At 46.1% G+C, this 19682-nt stretch overlaps 6 protein-coding genes across 6 annotated transcripts; 2 read left to right on the top strand and 4 right to left on the bottom strand.

The window, feature by feature from the left end:
* Positions 1–251: 251 nt before the first annotated feature.
* Positions 252–1135, bottom strand: N7508_010503 (uncharacterized protein; the record flags this gene model as incomplete). The annotated part of the gene is made up of 2 exons (XM_058468563.1): positions 252–573; positions 627–1135. 2 exons carry the CDS (start codon positions 1133–1135, stop codon positions 252–254), a joined length of 831 nt encoding a protein of 276 aa, XP_058316409.1.
* A 201-nt stretch (positions 1136–1336) lies between these two features.
* N7508_010502 (putative salicylate hydroxylase) lies at positions 1337–2880 on the top strand (the record flags this gene model as incomplete). Its single annotated transcript, XM_058468562.1, has 5 exons — positions 1337–1634; positions 1714–1866; positions 1929–2244; positions 2303–2384; positions 2437–2880. The coding sequence occupies 5 exons, from the start codon at positions 1337–1339 to the stop codon at positions 2878–2880; spliced, it is 1293 nt and encodes a 430-aa protein (XP_058316408.1).
* Positions 2881–3309: 429 nt separating this feature from the next.
* N7508_010501 (uncharacterized protein) lies at positions 3310–4289 on the bottom strand (the record flags this gene model as incomplete). Its single annotated transcript, XM_058468561.1, has 4 exons — positions 3310–3376; positions 3431–3761; positions 3817–3941; positions 3994–4289. 4 exons carry the CDS (start codon positions 4287–4289, stop codon positions 3310–3312), a joined length of 819 nt encoding a protein of 272 aa, XP_058316407.1.
* A 3023-nt stretch (positions 4290–7312) lies between these two features.
* On the bottom strand, positions 7313–8481 carry N7508_010500 (3'-5' exonuclease; the record flags this gene model as incomplete). The annotated part of the gene is made up of 2 exons (XM_058468560.1): positions 7313–8313; positions 8361–8481. The coding sequence occupies 2 exons, from the start codon at positions 8479–8481 to the stop codon at positions 7313–7315; spliced, it is 1122 nt and encodes a 373-aa protein (XP_058316406.1).
* Positions 8482–13705: 5224 nt separating this feature from the next.
* N7508_010499 (RelA/SpoT domain-containing protein) lies at positions 13706–15052 on the bottom strand (the record flags this gene model as incomplete). Its single annotated transcript, XM_058468559.1, has 1 exon — positions 13706–15052. The coding sequence occupies one exon, from the start codon at positions 15050–15052 to the stop codon at positions 13706–13708; it is 1347 nt and encodes a 448-aa protein (XP_058316405.1).
* A 2414-nt stretch (positions 15053–17466) lies between these two features.
* N7508_010498 (ankyrin repeat domain-containing protein) lies at positions 17467–19242 on the top strand (the record flags this gene model as incomplete). The annotated part of the gene is made up of 1 exon (XM_058468558.1): positions 17467–19242. One exon carries the CDS (start codon positions 17467–17469, stop codon positions 19240–19242), a length of 1776 nt encoding a protein of 591 aa, XP_058316404.1.
* Positions 19243–19682: the final 440 nt, after the last annotated feature.

Raw genomic sequence — 19682 nt, 5'->3', positions numbered from 1 at the left:
CGCGCTTCCCCTTGCCATACCTGGAAGCTGCAGAGGCAAACATACAGCCTCCCAAGAGCATTAACAATGCAACGCTGCCGCCTTTCGACCAGTTTAACTTTGATCCATCCCACTGTATAGCGAGCAGTATGTATATGATACCACAAGAAAAATGTTCCAAGAGGGACAGACTTGGAAAGGAAATTACCGTCGGAACCTAAGGGGAGTAGGAAGCTAGTAAAGTAGATTTTTGAAGAGAAAGAAAGAAGGGTTTAACGGGACTTAACACCGAGATAGTAGTGCAAGGTAATGAAAGGCCACTGAACAGTCTTTCTTCCGCCATGAAAGGTCCATTTGGTCAAATCCAAGCCTGGCTGGTCTAAGAGACCTCTGATCTCCTCGTTCGTGCGTGTTCTGAGACAAGATATGAAGCCATCATACCAGATAGTTAAAGGAGCCACGGGTAGGACATATGTAAAGAAAAGATGGACGGGTGAGTTCCAAAACCAACCCAGGGTTACAAAGAAAGCCCAGAAGAAGACTAGTGGGGAGCAAAGACAGGTACCAATTTCACGTGATGTCATTTCATATATGCTATATAGATATTAGATCATATTTCTGCTTGAGCCAAGGTTGAGGTCACTCACATGAATGCATCAGCCGACTCCACCGCGCTTTTCAGAATACCGGAAGCGTCTCCATCATTGAAGTGATGGAAACAGACATTGAAAATGCGACATTCCTTCTTCTTTCCAAGTCTAGAAACAGCTCGGGCGTCGACTGGCGTTTCAATGTATGATATGTTTTGTTGTTTCTTCGAAATTCGCTGCCACGCTTCAACGTGGGGATAAAGATCGGATAAGATGAACTGGACAGGGTCTTTGCCTTGGGCTTCGAGTTCTCTATTGAGTTCAGATTCGAGGACCGGAGTAGGGCCTCCAGAGCCAGCGCATATGTCGAGAACGGTATATGACGAAAGATCCTGCAGGTGCTCTTTGAATACCTCGCATGCTTGCGTGGCAAGGCTCCCGCGGCTCCAAAACGGAACCTTGAGATTCCAAAGTTTTGTCAAAGATAATTGCTCGTGCTGATGGAGCCAGGAGGGACACCAGGATTGGTCCCCAATTTCCAAAAATTGTGATCGTGGCCAGGGCATGTTGCGTGGAAATGGGTTGATCTTCATTGTGACGCGGCATGAGGTGTGGCTTAAATGGGCGGGTGCACTAGTCCGGATTAGGTGGCCTCTGGCCCACATTTCGTCGACAACAATCGGCCAAAGTGAGCGCAGTCTATGCACTTGGCCTTTGGTCCAGTGCGAACAAAGGTCTCAACCTAAAATTTCACGGAGACAGCCACCATGAAGGTCCTCATTGTCGGTGCTGGCTTGGGCGGTCTGGCTTGCGCGATTGCTTGTCGTCAGCGCGGTATTGACGTGGTACTTGTCGAGCGATCACCTGAGGTCCGCGAAGTTGGGGCGGGCATCCAGATCCCCCTAATGGAACTCGTGTCATGCGGGATCTGGGCCTTTTGCCTCAGCTACTCGAGAAAGGAAGTCAGGTCCAACATGTGGACTTCCGCAGATACAAGGATGGCCATCTTTTGCGATCTATGCCTTTTGGTGATGGGATTACGCAGGAATTTGGAGCTCCATGGATGTAGGCTGATGTGGTCCGACAAAAAGAGACTAGATTGTATGCTAACTGTGGGGACGTCGGCATAGAATTATACATCGAGTTGACTATCATAGAATCCTTCTTGACGAAGCAATTCGCCTTGGGGCTGTCCTCGTATTGGGAGCTGAGGTAGAGAACCTTTGTGTGGAGACACCAGAAGTCGTTCTTGCGGACGGAGTAAAGCTGTCTGCGGATGTTTTGATTGGTGCCGATGGTAAGTTGCTCACATTCATCTCAGCTGCGTTCTTCGCCTTAGTCTCATGGAATCGGAATTAGGCCAATGGTCCACGGTTAGAAATGCCGTTCTTAAAACGCCCGTATCGCCAGTTGAGACTGGCGATTTGGCCTATCGAGCAACTTTCACACGAGAGCAGCTAGAATCTCTGGGCGATGATAAGGTTAATGAACTCATTCAAAAGGTTGCTGTGACAAGCTGGCTGGGTCCCAAAAAACACACTATATTTTATCCTGTTCGCGGTGGGCAGGAGTTTAATCTTGTCCTATTGAGACCAGATGACCTGGCCGCAGGGACTCGAAGGGTTGAAGGAGATGTCGAAGAGATGCGAGAAAGCTACGCCGATTGGGACGAGACGTAAGTGCCATTGAAGTCATGAATTCAAGTTTCACTAATTTTACTTTTTTCACAATAGATTGCAGAATCTGATATCCTGTGTGCCAACGGTATACAAATGGAAGTTGACAAGTCTCCCTGAACTTGAGACATGGACAAATGTTGGTTGAATTCTCTACGTCTCTTTAACTTGCTAATTAAATCCACTATCAGGGTGCGGTTGCTCTGCTCGGTGACGCCTGCCATCCTACTCTTCCCTATCAAGCCCAAGGAGCGGCCATGGCGGTTGAGGATGGTGCAGTTATCGGAAATCTTCTTGGCTCCTTACAAGATCGGAATTTCAGCAATGACCTCTCCGTGGTAACTTCGATCCTCAACCTCTACGAGGTGGTTCGCAAGGCACGAACAACACGAAATGTTCGCGGAGCTGTCATGAACCGACAGCTTTTCCATATCGATGATGGACTCCTACAAGTCATCAGAGATTTCGCTCTGGGATACGCGGGTGTTACACGCAAGAGTGACTGGACTTGGTTCTCATCTTTCAGACAGCGACAAACGCTTGGAAATGATGTCTTAGATGAATGTGGAAAAGCCTTCCAGGATTGGGAGGCAGTTTTTCTGCAGCAAAAGCGCCACAATGGACGACACCATTAACTTCAATGGATCCAAGCAGCAACAATTCCTAGAGCTGGAGTCTAACTTTGTTTTCCATCAAGTGTACATAGAACAGCAATAATCTGCACACCAGGTGTCAAGGGATCGATTCTTCAATAGTCTACCAAATTTATCTAATAAAATTTACGACACAATGTTATACATAATATACTCATTCTGTAGTTGATGGGGATTTCTTTAAACCCACGGTTCTTGATGATTATTCCTTGTAGGCTAGCATGTCTCCAGGCACGAGCCGACAAAAATGCGTCCGGATACTTGTCCAGAATTTGAATTATTATAAGAATAATGATACATTTGGAGGAATCAATTCACGTCACCAATGAACGCGCTCTGACCGATTCACAGTAAATATGTTGCTGCCCATGAAGCCCCGAAAACGGACTACTTGTCAATACTGATCGATTTTCACGCCAGGTCAATCTGCAACCCGAGGGTCGCGTTCATCACGGCATTTCCGTAAAAGAACTCGGTGCTGTCCAGAATTGTTAGTCAATGTAGAGCGACAACAAGGACAAGCAATAAATACCCAGCATTGCCGACATTGACATATGTGGACTCCGTAAATCTGCCCAGATTGGCCATAGCGAGCAGCCAATCCTTCAGATCTCCAGAGAAAGAGCCCTCAAACTGTTTGGTAGGCATTAGGGTGCTGACTGTTATCCCGGTGTCAGTGTTGACGTCTTCGTACAGCGTCCACGAGGCCCCGAAGAGGTTATCAACAGTTGCAGCCGGTCCGTTGGTCCAGCCGATTGGGAGCTGGCCACCCTCGTACTGCAGCCATAGCATGAGTTCATGCGAGGAGGACGACGTCGAGTCACCTTTGATATCATTGGTCATGAAGTCGAAGCAGATGTTTCCTGTTTGAATGGATGATCAATATAGAGACGCATTTGGATCATGATGTTATCGCACCCTTAAAATCAGTGGTATTGGTACGCATCCAGCTGTAGGCAGCAGGAATGGACTCGATAGCGGACAGTTTGGTCTCGAGGTTCTGAGTTAGACCGACAAAGGAGTACCCTTTGGGAACGTTGTTTCTACAGTAGACCTCAGTCAATCGCTGGTACGAACCATAGAAAGTAACCTTACGTGCTCTCGACATAGTCGATATTGGTCACGCTGCTCCAAAGAACTTCTTTGGTGCCATTGACGCTTGCGGTGACCCCGTCATAATTTGTGCATTGCGTGCCGTCGATCTGATCGGCATTGTACAGCATGTTGTAGACAATCCATGGCGTATTTGAAAGAATAATGTTAGCATAGTCCCCGCAAAGCTGAGTTGAGGATTGAGCCCGAGAGGAAAGATCGGTCAGTGCGGGAAGGGCGAAAGCAGCATGGGTCAATGACAGGGCCGCCAGGGCAAGAGACTGTCTGAAACAAACCATCTTCAGATAAAGCAATCTCGGAGTTCAGAAGAGTGAATTGCTTGAAAGGAAAGTGTGAAGATGAGGTAGAGTATCAAACAGATCTTAGGCCTAGCTCTTCAGGAGAACTTCTTATAAACCGTAGCTTTTGACCTTCATTATATGGAGTTGATCTAGTTCTAACACCCAAGTGGGCCTTATGAGGAAGGGCAATAGTGAAGAGGAAATCTGAAACCACGGTTCGAAAATCCCTGTAACACATTTCTCTTATTAAAGAATAACATACGAGTTGCATGATTGCGCGAGGATTGTCTAGTCATCGAAAAGTCTGTCTCTCCGATGCATGCCCACATAGAGTAGGGAAAGTGCGGTTAGACAGGGGTTGCTAAACGTTCAACTTTGTATTTGGGTGGGTCCGGCGAAATTGAGTGGGCTGACGCAGGTATGTTAGTGGCAGATGGCTTTGGCGCAGGTCAATCGTAGAGCCATCGGTATGAAATTGAAGGACATCACGAAATGCATCGTGTATAGCACTGTTTCACTCTTTATGCATCATTACACAATGAACACGAAAACGTCAATCTTGAACTAATATCCTCTCGATGGAATGGAAGGAAAGATGAGGCAATAAAATGGACGGTCTTGACTAACATAAAATGATGAGAGCAGAGAGAGGAAGAAGCGACTAGCTAGTCTTCTACCTCTGATGTGTTGCTTCACATCGATTGTGATGCAATCGGAGCTCAGAAGCTGGTCCATTGTCCTCCTGTCTCAGTGATCGAACGCGATCTCTAGAGATGTTTCTCCGTTTCTGTTCACAATGTTGGGATCTGCGCTGCATTCCAGAAGGAGACCGATGATACAAGTCCTTCCATTCTTAGGGACAATAAATGATCAGACTCTAGCCCGGGCTGTCGTTGAAAGGACATCACTGCCGAATGCAATGGAGTGCACTCGGTTATGTCCTTTGCATTGAGCCGTAGATGCTCTTTGTAGAAGAGAGCTTACACCCTCAAGTAGTTTCTACAGTCAGCTGCCATTGAGAGTGATGTACGGCCATCATTGACTTCCAATGCAAGCAAGAAGTCAGTATCTTTTAAACAGGATATAAGTTCTAGTTCGGCTTTCTGAACTCCCAAATGGATGATTGTTGTGCCGTTCTCATCGGCTAGGCTCACGTCCATCTTGTCCCATTTTAATACCCTTCTGAAAGACTAGAGAGATTCTCTCTGCTCCCAAACTTGCTACAAGGGTGGGTTTGAGATATTTTGACCGCAGAAATTGTTATCAAAGTCTTGATTCTCAAGAAAGGGTTACATCTGACGGCAAACACCGTCTGCGTGATCCTCTGAAGTGCTTTTCTTTTTCTTGATTTTTCCTCCTTTCTTATTCTGATCCAAATTTCAAAGCATTCCAAATAACAGATCTTGAGGTTCATTTTGAGTTTTAAAGAGGGGGGTTCGCCTTTGTCGGTCATCATGTGGGCTGAAATTCGATTCCAGTTGCCGGAGAAGCAATGGTCTTAAGAAGATAATAATTAAGAGAAATTTCAAGATTCGATGTCAAACCAGGTATCTCGCACCATGATAGATGGCTCGTGTACATTGTCTCACAATTTCAGCTGGATTAAAGCAGCCACGGCGGCCTAGTCTTGTGACTAGGCTACGCTTCTGAAGGGCTTCACGGCAGCTATTTAAGTCACACAGGGAAAGTGATTCAATGTCCTTTGCAATAGCGCCCTGTAACCTCGCTAACTTGTTGTCTTTGTGGGGTATCTGTATGCTGGTTTGTGGCTTGCAAAGCTTTAAATCAGCACTATAATATTCCAACGCACCTGAAAAAAAGAATGGACCGGCCCGGGGTATGTAGATTAATTAATTATCTTATTACTTTTTGGTCGGATTGTAGAACATCATCCGAGACGCACTTCGGACGGTTGTCTATGCAGTATTCACATATAGTGATGAGGGTGCAGCCACTAACAAAGAGTCCTACTGACCAGGCCGGTTTGAGGTGGGCGCTTGATGGCTAGCTAACTGTGTACAAACATCCTCATATTCCAAGGATGTCAGTGCGTTGGTCGCGCCTCCAGTGGTATCACCGGTCTTGCGCCAGGAGGCGCCTACAATGCATTAGAAGAATCCAATAGGTCGTGTTCGGGGTAGGGAAGCCGGAGGAGCATTTCGATCCGGATCAATGGCATAAATGCCTCGCTGGGCAAGCATGCATACACTAGAAGCATGGAAAAAGGATGTGAGAATGGGTAGTATAGGAGTTGCCTAAAGACCCATAGAGATTCACTTTATTCTGTACGAACAAATTAGAACTAGATGATTCACCACAAACTGCCCATCCTAAGATCAAACTAACATCAGTGGCTTGGGAATAGCAGATAGCATACCTCATCTTCTAGTGGTAGATACACAGAGTGTTTCAGCGACGCGAAGTTCAACCAACTTTACTTAAGCCAAAATCTCTTATGGTGAGAGTACTCGAGATTGTTATTTGGAGACTTGAGTTGACTAAATCACCGCTCAACCAAATTCTGATGCAGCTAAATACGAAGCCCGTCAACCAGTCCTTCGATATTAGTAGCTACAGTGGTCCATTTTTTACTGCAGCCCAGCTTGACAAGATGTCAAACTATTGCTCCGGTCTAGAGGATTCTCATCTGACATTTGTCCTGTATCAATCCTCCTCCCCCAACCCCCTGAGTAATACAGTGCTGAGGCTGCGCTTTGCCTAGATATAACTTAGGGAATACTCGATACTCGCAGGAATTTTAGTTTCACATAAACTACACATCGGTAGCCTAAGATTTAGACACAAATTACGACCAGCAGAGCTCAAATCTTCTACAAATCCAATTCCAGATTGTATTGGCCACATTATTCGGAGGTGTGAGCTAAGAATATGTGTGGAAATAAAACATAAAGAAGGATAGTATCAATTTCAATCAACGGCGCAGAGTAAAGTAATTCAGCAAAGGAATATTAACTCAAAATGTTGCATGTCCCAAGAAATCCCCGAGTGCTATTCCAACATCAATCAGACCAAGGATCATATCCTTGAGGCCATCCTAACTCCTCCGCGAGATCAGACAATCTAAATCCTTCCGAATAATCATCATTTTCAGAATCGTATTCCCAGTTTTGAGTAGAACGGATGGTAGGCAACTTCCCCTTGGACCTGCCCTTGCCATGTCTATTTCGACTTTGTGCGGCCTTGCGCTCTTCCTCTTGGTGTCGAGCATTTTCTGCCCATAATTTGAGCTCCTCCGGGTTTCTGATACACCAGATAACAATGTCTCGTGCTGCATATGAGTCTTCCAAAGCATTGTGCCCACGATTGCTAGTCTGTATATCCAGGTTCAAGAGGTCCTTCGCAAGTCTTTTCAGCCCCCACATGCGGGTCAATCGCTTCGTCGGTATGATGGAAGGGAAAACAGTCTCAGCAGTCAAGATGGCAGAGTCAACAACTTTCGCATGGAACATGCCTAGTACTTCGAGATCATGGTTGAGAGAATGACCGACCAAGATAGTTGAGTCGTCCATATACTCCCATAATTTGTCACGCGCCTCTCTCCAGCTTCTAAATGCTGCGCCGGAGATAATCGCGCTGGCCATAATGGTCTTTGTTATGCCACTGAACTTAGTCCTCCAGTCAACCACATCCTCGACTGGATCAACAAAGCGACTTATGAGCACTTCGCCTGTCAAGAAATTGATAGCACTAATAAAAGCGAGCGTTTGGCAACCCTTTCTGACTCCAACCATCTCACAGTCAATTGCTATTGCATTGATCCTTCCCGCTGCTTGTATGTTGGTATGAGGTGGGCTGCGAAAGTCATAGATTTCAATGGACGCTTTGGATGGGGTTCTCTTGACTTCATGGGGACCGGAACCAAGAACATATCCTTCTGTCTGAAGACGATTCCAAGAGTGGCATCTTGAATGTAGATATCGCAAGATGAGGTTCTGCTCCAGCGGATCTAAAACGGTTGAATAAACCAGCGTTTGCGAGGTAACAACTGGTGAATCTTCGGCTGAAATGAATCTTAGCTTTGGTTGGATTATATTCAAGACTCCTTACGTAGTACAGGGCTCTCGAGCTCTGTTACCGGGATGGTATTAAGGAGACTATGTACCAAATAGCAATTTGGATTCTCCGGCTCCTGTGAGGGGGCTCTCGAGGTCTCATCTGGGGCATCCATTTGGAAAGCTTCTGGTCGCAAAATCGGTGCCGCCGCTGCACTTGGTAAAGGTTCGCTTGGTAGAGGTTCACTTGGTTGTATCCGCCGAATATGACTTGGTGAACTTGGCGAGGCATACTTTTGGTAATGCTGTATAACTCCCAACTCATCCTTAAAGGATTTTTCGCAAGCTGGACATTGAAATGAGTGCTGCTTCTTTATGAAGTGATTTCGAACGCCAACTATACTGCGAAAGTTTTTTCTCTCACACCCAGGACAGGAAAGACGAAGAGGAGGATTTTGAACCATGTTCAAGAGATCAAAGCCGACCGACACCCAAGCTCAACGATACAAAGGCGCGGAAGAACCGATGTAGAGATCATTACGCGCTCTTTTGCCCCCGCTTGGCCCAACTCTTCGACTGGCGCTAAAGACATACACGTAGTCAAACTCATGCATGCTGCAGCGGTAAGCTATTGGTAGGGGCAGGGGTTTTCGGACTAGTACGTTGTGATATGATACTGGGCTACATTTCCCGACGTGGCGCTACGTAATTTCATCATTTTTTTCGAAGAAAAGAGACTCCATATCTGCGAAATCCAAATAATTCAAATTTACCTGGCTAGCCTAGTCGAAAGTCTGCTGATATGAGATTGACTTCCTACCCGCTTTGCTGCCCGTCCTAGACATCCTCTGTTCAGTCTTATATTATTATTTGTCATGTGCTTTGGGCCTCCCACCCCTCTTTCAACTCGAGATTCACTATCTTTAAGCAAAGAAAATGGGTTTTTGTTATAACCTCGGCGACTTTTTGACACTCTTGAAGCTAGCAAATGGTTAGCGGAAACAGATTTAAAATGCTCCACTTGAGCACAAAGAAGTTTCAAATGACTCAGTCTCTATTGTTAGACATGTACAGTATGTGCACATCTCACAGTTGACCAATTCATAGCGCGAAGAAAGTATCCAATATCCTGAGGGTCATCGAGGGTTGTATATCTGACGACACATTGCGTGATCAGCAAAAGGAAAACCTATAAATAAGAACTCAAAATTTTCAAGGCATCTTGGAGAAACTCCGAGACACTTGATAGATCTTCGTAAGTCAGGTCTGTCGATCATAGTGCCAAAAGTAGCATCCAGCGAAAATGGAAAAAACCACGTGGGACTCAGATGGACCAGATATTTTCTTGAAATAGATATTCTCAGAGATCGAGTATTTTTACAGATTCCTGGCGCAAAGTATTTTGTGCGTTTGTGGCCCCTGTGGTTTACATTTGATCTCTAATGAAGCTCAGCTAGGTGGTTCAGGAAACAAGAAGCTTGGTGGCTCTATCAGAAGATGAACATTCCGATGTTTCGAATCGCGGACGAGCAGAAAGTGGCCAGCGGCTCTCGGAAACGGAGAAATCCCAACACGCCCACGATTGCTACACTGCCAGAGAGCATAGCACTCTACTTCTTCACGGGAATGAGGGAGCAGGCAACACCTTCATATCGTCGATCATGTTGATTGACATAGCATGCAAGCTAGGTAGGGTATGCAAATAGCTATTCTAGAGTATATACGTAGCAATGATACGATGACTTACTCACAATAGCAACAGCATGAGTTGACTTTATTTGCAAATTTGAACCCCCGTTCTAAACTTACACTCTGAAGATGGTATGAATTGCGGGTGTATGGCACAGACCCGGGCCGTTCAAACCGTCCAAGTAGCGATAGATCAGGTCTATAATGCGCATGACCGGCTGACGTTGTTGTTGAATGAAAAGGAGGGAAGCTATAGTGGTGATGACCAATTCGTGTCAAAAAGAATTGTTGGAACTTCTATACAGGTCGACAAAAATCAGGTGGCGGGAGTACAAGAGTAGTTCAGACTTAAATCAATAAACATATCCTCAATTGGCTATGACAGCTCAAGGAAAATATGGCACCGTGAAAAATGAATGTACTAGACATTGAGGGCCGTGAAACAGAAGCTGAGAGATTACTATGAAATGATCCAAACTTTTCGCGACCACGGCTTCTACTACGGCATTGGAATACTTCTTGCTCGTTGATATAAGCTTTGCGGTTTTGACAACGCCCAGTACCCAAAAATTCTCTATGAAACTTCAAAGTGCCGTTGCAAGGGGAATTCCTTCCTGGATTATCAGCGGCTCACGCTCTCAGAGCTTTCGGCCAAGATTTACTGGTTGGTAGATTCAAAAATCGGATCAGCCGGACAGGACCTTGACATACAATTAGACAGTTTAGTCATAGTAATAAAGATAAGGCTGGAAGTATTCCAGTGATATTAATTCTTACACTTGGCTGGGCATCCATTCATGCATGGGAATGAAGTAGGTGGCGGAACAAGATCGGTTGACGTGAGCTCAGAATATTGTGTGAGCAACACTCTTTCTTTGACCAAGAGCCAGTAAGCCTCCCAAAGGTCAACTAAACTTTACCTCGTTATTCCTTATACAGAATAATCTAATTACCTTCGATTTCCCAAATTTTCAGAGAATCAGTACGGTATCTATAAAATGCCGAATTTAGCCGCCTAGCACGTCAGATGAATTTGAGAAGATCTCATAAAACTATAGAGGCGAACTTTCGTGATTGCTTGCTTCCAAATTCAATATTAATCACGGATGACATGCTTGATAAGGTTGACATGGTTGACTTTCGGCAAACTGGCAAAACAATCGAAGTTTTCCCAAGTAGCTCGGCTCTCAAAAGATTTACTAAGGAAACATGAAAGATTTCCCCAGACCAGCTGCCAAAGCAGACGGGCTCTTGGAGGCATTGCTGCGGGTGGTTTACTGAGGAACCATCGGATCATCAGCTTTTGATGACTCTCATCTGCTCTAGTTTGAAGTAGACCTCGAGGGTTTCATGCTTTCTTATAACCCTGCATATTAGTGTCCACAGATTCGTGCTCAGTGTTCGAAGGTATCGAAAGAATAAATCTCATACAGAGAAAGCAAGAAGGGGTAACATGCCATCAGCCACCGAAAGTTATCTATACCTTATCTATCTCGCTCCCCTTAGCACAAATGATAGTGACAGTGAGCAAGTTACGAAAAGAGCTCGCATCAAGTAAACTAAGGCCAGTAAGAAAGAGACACGTAGGAAGGAACTACAGAACTACAAGCTACTGCTTGGAAATAGGCCAGTTCAGGCCTTTGCGCTCGGAGCTCAGCTTTGCCACTTCGACGCATTACGTGAAGTGTAATACTTCAGGTGAAATCTTAGAGATGTGGTTTCCAACGCGGTGGCTTTGTTGCTCATTGCTTTCCTCTCGACCGTAATGCTCATCGATATCGAGCATACAAGATGTGGGGCGCCTAGTGTCTAGACGAACACTTAGGAATAAGTTCTAAAAAAGGGTTGTATTGAAGGCTGTTTAGAAAAGAAGAACAATAATTTAGTAAGCCATTCGAGTAGCATCCCAACGCTAGCTCCTCCAAAATCAGAGTCATCGAGCAAAGTTGCTTTTTTTCGCAATTTCAGCGGGCAACGCGCTTTGCTGTCTCCGCGATAATATAACGGAGCAAGGTCATCTTAACCCGGGACAACCCAGCGCACACTTGCATGAAACAGCAAGGGATGATGACCACCCCTCTTCTCGATGCTACCTACTTGTGGACCATTCATATTTCTCTCCCCTCCACCACCTTTCGCTAGGTCCCCTGCATGCCTTTGACCTGTGTTCATCCTCGAATAGAATTCGAAAATGTCTCTCTGAAGGCTCTTCCCTAGAAGAACCCTGGGTTATGATCAGCAACCTTTCGGGTTAAGAAATTTCTTTGGCTTGAGACTCACCTCACGACAATTTCTTGTGCGCGCAGCCGCATAAATTATTCATCAGGCCTTCTGGTGACCCTAAATGTGGGAGGCTTCCACATGGACAGGTTTGGAATTGCCTGCAGTCTTGCATCGGGGCAGTCTATTCCCAGTTAGCTCTACTGGTATAGCCTGCTTAGGTCACTATCCAATTGACTTCCAGGAATGTATTTAGGTTCTAGCGAACAGGAGATCACAAGGAAACATTCGATACATTCCCTGTTCCCCTTTTTTGTTCTGTGATTGCACTGACCTTTGTACTTATTTATCTGGAGTTCCTCTGTGAACTCTTTCCAGAGCTTCTCGTTCGGGACTACGGTCCATCGGTGCGGCTTCAACCCACACCAGATCCAGAAGTAGCAGGCTGGTGTGACTGCTGATGAGCCGCTCCATCCATTTGTCTCAGCGAGTGCAAGTATCTCCAAGATCCTTCTTTCTTCGCCTTGGGACATTTCAGGCGGTGTAGATCCTTTCAAGACAGCTTCGAAGATGAGTTGATCGAGAACTGGGTCCGGCACTGGGAGAAGAACAGGTCAGCCAGCCTCCAATAATCATCTCACAAGGTGAATAGATCTCACCTTCTGTTCGATTCGCAAAAGCTTCTGCAACTATGCTTGATTCCTGGGCCTCTGACGTACGTGAATCGAACTGCATTGCTTTTGCCGTTTCTTCAGAGGGGGCTTTGCGGCCTCGTATCTGCTTCACCAGGCTCAACCAATTGGAAAAACACATTGTCACTTGGTCCAAGCCCGCAGCGAAGGTAATACCAGCACAGAAGTCTAACCCTTCCCAGGGAGCTCAAAATCTCTGCTGCCAGAGAAAGAGAACGCTACTGGAAAAGTACGACTGACCGGGACCGGCTGCCTAGCCAAAAGGTCCTTTTTTTTTGTGCGGCTTGGCCATAATGGGCTTGAGTCGGGTTCCTGAATACACGTCTTGGCAATACCGATTTCAGAACCTTGCTTGCCTTTTTCTCTCTTCTTTTTGGGAAAAGATTATTCGAACTGGTTACCATCCTTTCAATTATATTGGTCCTTCACTCTAGCAAGCCATTCACGCTCTACCGTGTGTCCCCAGGCCTCGTTTGTTTGGTGTTTGGCTCATTTTTGTTTTCATATTTGCTTCTTCCTGGAAATAAGACGACCGTGCTCAGCAACACGTGAGGGAACTCACCCCTGAAGCTGACAGGTCGACAGATCCTTGTGTGATAAAGTGGCCAGGGCTCATCACACCAATCCTTCCGAGTGATGGTGGTACGTGCATCTTCATTTCCACTACGTGGAATACGAAAGAAGTTGTGGTACGAGAGATGAACGGTCAAGATCGAAAAACATAACTTTTATTCTTTCCAGAAGGCTGAAACTACTGCAATATCTCTTTCCGTTGTTCTGTGGTGATCAGCTCCAAAACTCATGTTGAAGCCGGGTCCATGTCCCAACTCAGGGCTCGCCTCAGTGGCCCAAGCGCATTTTCCAGCTCATCAGTTTCTCCTGCTAGATCTCTAATAACTCCCTGGCGGGACATCGCAAAAGCCACCTGGATCGGTCGGTCGAGGTTACTGCAGAACCAATCCCACAGTCGGTTCAATTTACCGATCTCTTCGGGAGTCAGCAATTTCCCTCCCTTTGCAATCAGGTTTTGCAAGGCTCTGTGCCCCAGCCAAACAATGCCCTGTCGAAGCACGCTTCGGTCCTCAACACGCGTGAATAAACGCTGCCATTCCAACGCCGGCAGGAAAAGACGCTTCATCCAGATGAACGTGCTCAATATCACTCGGATCTTGTAGGCATGTTTTTGATGGTCGTCGGGGACAAGAAAGGTATGCGTATTGCCATTCAAGACCGTACGGTCAATGAGGTAAATCACGATGTTCAATTCAATGCCGGCATATTCCTTTGCGATATTTGAGTATTCATCCTGCGCGCCATGGCCAAGGTGTTGATTGAGCAATAGATCAAGGTACTCGGGGGTCCTCCATTCACGAGCATCCAAAAAGATTGTCAAAGCTGTAGAAGATCCTGTTTTTATCTTTTCATCTCGTGCCCAGTCTGCAGCGTGCTTGCCAATCCACTTCTCCAGATGTCGGCCGACGTATTTGCGGTCGCTGAACTTTTGTCTGTACTTTTCATCTTGCCTGGCTATCTCTTCTCTTGTGTTCTGGGCGGATATTTGAACATGTTGAACCGCTTTAAGATGGCTATCGAGAGCATTGCTCAACGCTCGACTCGGATCTCTGGATGTTTTATACCGACTGTCATGTTCATCTTTGGCCCATTGCGCCATATACAAAGACAGAACTTGAATCTCAACCCTGGTCATCACTTCCGACGTGTGGAGGCCACACAGGCGCCCCTCTTGCTTCAAGTAGACACGATAATGTACTGCTTCGTACCCGCTCTTTTGTTTCATAGGTTTCTCCTCCTCAACCTCGAAAAGCTCGTATATGATACCCCTAACGCGATCAAGATCTTCCCACTTTTTGAGAATAATGCGAGCCCCGGCAAGGTCGACGATGTCCTCAAATATATGTGTTAGGGACTTGTAAAGACCTTTATTGCGCTCACGCTGCTCAATCTTTTTCCGTAGGCTTTCAGTCTTCTTCCCGCGGCTTTCGGTTTCATGGGGGATATCTTTCTCCAAAAGGGCTCGGCTACAGATGTCTGCAGCACTTTCCGCCATATCAGTGTACTTATTTTCGTTGTATTGTTTCATGAACGCGGAGATCAAGGACTCCTTCATGGGACTCCCTGTGGCCATGTTTTTCAGCGACTTGGAAAACGGACTGGGGTAGCTTAAACAAAGAGGTGCAGTGATTTTGGAAAGTAGAAAAGTCGATTCTTCATGAAAAGCACGAAGAGCCCGTAGACAGCCGGGAGAAATAGTGGTATTTATCTTCGCATAGCTTACAACTCTTGTGCCCAGCGTTCAAGACCCAAAGCATGATTGCTACCTCACCACACCTTCACCACACATTCTATACTGAGGCAAAATGTCGGTGCGCCAAATTGGCCAGCTAAAGATTCTTTTTCCTAGTAGGAAGCCATCACTGATGGTGTGTAGGTGACCAGGGTAATCAAGCATAGCGGTGAAGAACACAAGGAATAATTCGCCAGAAACCTCTATATACGTGTCATTCATCTGCAAGTCAGCCGTAATGCGTGGCAGACTTGGTGACTAGGGAGCCTCCATCTTGGTCGGAACCATACGTTCATGTCGAAAATATGAAATGCGTCGCTAGTCTCTCATGTCCAGTCGTTGTCTGATTCGTCCGATCCAGGTATAGGAGCATCGTAGTGGCCCAATACTTGAATAATCCTTGTTTGTGCCCGGAACAAGGGTGGTCAAGATCCAACCGCAATTCGATATGATGTGGTATTGTAGCCTCTACATTTTGAGTAGCTTCTACAACTTTCCTAGAAAATGTCAATATTATCACTAACCTCGGTACCGCTAGATGTTGCTAAAACTTAGAAAAAAAATAGTTGTCTTCCAAAGGTATTCCATAGTATCATAAATACGACTGAGGCTCTAACGTTATTTATGGCCCACCGTGATCTTCGTATAGATTGTGCGGCAATTAATACCATCCTATATGGTTAATACGGAGGTGACGGCGTTTTATCTCGGATATTGTGTTCTCTTCACCTAAGGGCTTTAGCTGGCTGGCTATAATTATGTTGCCCATAATCAAAGTTTAGGCTCAAGTATTGTTTACTTGATCCCCTATCAAGGTATTAAGCAAGCCTTCCGCCGTTAATAAATTAGTCGCGTTCTGTATACGATGCGTATATTTCAGTTTTCCCCTTTGGAAAATCTATTCGCTCCCCCTTGCTAATCCCTAAAGCCGCCCTTTAGCCCGGGCTATCTACGTTTCTATCTCTGCCTTAGGTCTCTTATAAGGCACTAGGGAATTATTCTATTCAATAGGGTAGTGGCTTATTGAATACTATCTAGGTTCTCTTTATCTTGAGCTAATTATCTATCTTCGCTGTTAGGCCGGTGTATATTAGGAAGATATTAGAAATTTCTTCTATATATAGTCCGATAAGGGTGTGATCACCTAACCAATAATTATAATCTACGCTAGCTTGGCATGATTGAGTATCGTTTCGAGTAATATATAGGTTATCTAGGCAACGAGATCACGGATAGAATCTTAGGTATAGATATAACAGAAGTGTCTTACTGATAGGGTATAAGAATATATAAATATAGCCAAAAGTAAGCCGCTTACTAAATATCACTACTATAGTGACTGAAATCCCTTGCCAGCAATGAGCTCACCGAAGCAAACAGGCTCTCTATTTTTCGATTGAACTTTAAGCTGATAGATTTTATGCAGAGTTTCGTTAGAGATTAAAGAAGTCTCGATCGAGAATTGTGTGCAAGACATGCCTTATGACTATGCACTAGGAACTCTGTAGAATTAAAATAGGAGATCTTATGCCTTTACCGGAATACAATGTGTCCTAGAAAATACCATTTCAGGGTTCGCCGCCGTGAACTCGTGTATAACGTCATAAAACCTACTTTTGGAGCAGCTTCTATGAATCTTCGGGAGGATATCGATATCAGTGCCATCTGTAAACTGGTTGTTCTTCAAAGGTACTACGGGATCGAGATAAGATCTAAAATTCGAAATTGAAAGAAGCCTTATTCTTAGAATTTGGGCCCGATTTTTATTTCTTGAACTTAATGAAGCCTCGAATCCTAATTTTGTGACCTTAACATTATCGGCTCAATTGTGAGGTTAACATGAAATACTCCAATTAAAGATGACACGGTGAATGGGAGGGAGGCCAGAAACGGCCGCTTTTGACACCGTTTTATGCCGGTGCTCACCGCGGTCAGTCTTGGCGTCACGTGCACCAAAGCCCACGGCCAACCGCGTTTACTGCCGCCTGTGCTTCGGGTTGGTCGTGCCTGGTGCCTGGGCCCATTGATGGACCGATGTCCATTCGTGCCCCAGCCGCCGCGGGACCCCATCCTCGTTCACCTTCAGTCAGTCTCCTAGGAATCCAAACTGTTAAAAATGGGGTTTTTTTCAAAGTCCTCCTGATCAATAGATTTCCTTTTCATATTTAATGGACGTCCACGTCTCCTGCACACCAAAGTCATTGTCCAATCATCAGCTATCTGCCTTCTCATCATATCATCAATTCTCATACACAATGGCATACAGCCGGTTTCGGCAACAACACCCTGACTTTCAACCACATGGGCCGGCTTTCAACGACGAAGATGGAGTACCGCTGTACGAAGCGCCCTATCAGGACCTCTTGGCTGAAATTGTGAGACGAAATGACGTCGCGTCTCTTCTTCTTTATAATGATAGCCCCAACACGACCGTCTTTTGGAAAGCATACCAGACGTACTACTGCCATCCGCTCATCAACGCGACAGAAAGCGGTAGCTTTAACGTGCTTAAGACCCTACTAAAGATTTATCTGGCGGATTCAACCCTCACAGAGCCCATCAATGCATATCTCGAGCGCGTTCACAGTTCTCCGATCAATGACGCGTGCGCGGCTGCAGACCGTGAGCTAATGCTGTGGTTGCTACACCAAGACCCGCCGTTGGGGACGTTGCACGACCGATCGGTGGATGGGGAAACACCCCTGTTCAGTGCGGCTAGAGCACTAGGCACAAACGATATTGATGTTGCCGGCACGATCGCCTCCAGGCATCAAAAGAGAGATCAAAGTGTACGATCTGAAGACTTCATCTGCTTTCTTCTGGACAAAGGCTGCTCGGTCCCAAATTCTGATTTCTATGTGCACTATCATGGGACGAAAAAACCATCTCACTTAGACCTACCACGAGCCGAGTTGTCAGATACTGTGCTCGGTGCCGCCATCCCCCACGCAAGCTATCAAATGGTATCTCGTCTGATTGCCGAGGGAGCCAACATTTATGCCCGGCAGAAGTGGCACAATAACAATGGGGTCCGGTTTTCCGGTGACCAAGTGACCGTCGTGCATATCGCAGCTCATTTCTGGAATCTAGAGGCGATGAAGGCGCTGGCGGATAATTTCGGCCAGGCGGGTCTCGCAGCGATGAGTTCAATGACCGATGATGCTGGACGACTTCCACTTCACTGGGCATTGAACGGGTATTGGGATAATCGGACGGAAATGGACGACTGGGATGATCAAGAAGAGATTACAGATCACATTATACGTACTATCGAAATGCTCCTCGAGGGCAACCCAGACGCACTCAGTATACGAGACCAGGAGGGCGCAAATGCATTTCATTATGCGGTCACCTGCAATTCGAGCTTAGCGGGCATTTTACCCGTTGTCAAGATGCTCCTTGGTACTAAACCGCCCCCTTTGATACTCAGTGCCCGCAATCACCTCGGCTGGACAGTCTTAGAGACTGCAATTGATTCTTATGGAAGAGTCCGACGAGGCAATCCTAGTGTCCAATTCTTGGATATGCTTATTGCCTTACTCGAACATGGAGCTGATGGCCGCACATGTAATGCCCAATCACAGAACTTGTTACATAAAGTGGCGATGTGTTTCCGCGACACCGGTTGCGCAGATATTCCTATCATTGAAAAGCTACTGGAGTATGTCAACGTCAACGATGCCGATGTCGACGGCCATACACCACTTCATTTCATGGTCCGGCATCTAAGTCGGGTCAACGCCGTACAACATCTCATCGTTCGGGGCGCGAATGTTAATGTGGTCGACAACAAAGGGAATTCGCCTCTCCATGAGGCAATGCGCGGTCAACTAGTCTCCAGTCTGCCGAGTGATCAATCAAAAACATCCCGGGAAAAGATGATCAAAGTCTTAGTGGATGCTGGGGCCTCGATGTATCAATCAAATGCAGCCGGCCAGACACCACCACAGCTGCTTCATGAACTGACGGAAATGGAACGGCGAAGAGCACAGAATTTCGGGGGCCGTCGGGGACGAGGACGAGGCGGGTAAGAGTGATTGATCAGACATCATCCTTTAAACCAGAATGGCGCTAAGCTCTTGCGCATTGACACATCTTCCAACTTGCGGCGGTGTCATGTCCACAGTAGAGCTGAGGCAAAAAATGTATAACACCAGAATAAACAAACTATGATGATGATGTATTCATTTGCCCAATGTAGCTCCCTCATATACATGCCGCTATGCGGGAGTGCTGTCCGGCCTGCCGACAGCGAGAAAGTGGTCGCCAGCCCACTGGGCGGTTGTCAAGAACCCCGTAAGGCGAGTCCTTGATCGGTCGTCCTCGAACAAAAAGATGCAAATAACTAATACAAAGGAGATGCACGGATGTAATTATGATAAACAAGGAAAGTCAAAATGGAAGGTAATTTTACCCCTGGCCCACCCGCGACCAGGATCCCGCCTAAAGCCGCATGATGGGCTCCCTAAAA

This window comes from Penicillium antarcticum (genome assembly GCF_028974205.1).
Source record: "Penicillium antarcticum strain IBT 31339 chromosome Unknown utg000009l_segment0_segment0, whole genome shotgun sequence".
NCBI lineage: Eukaryota > Fungi > Ascomycota > Eurotiomycetes > Eurotiales > Aspergillaceae > Penicillium > Penicillium antarcticum.
This window is presented reverse-complemented; position numbering and strand designations above follow the sequence as displayed.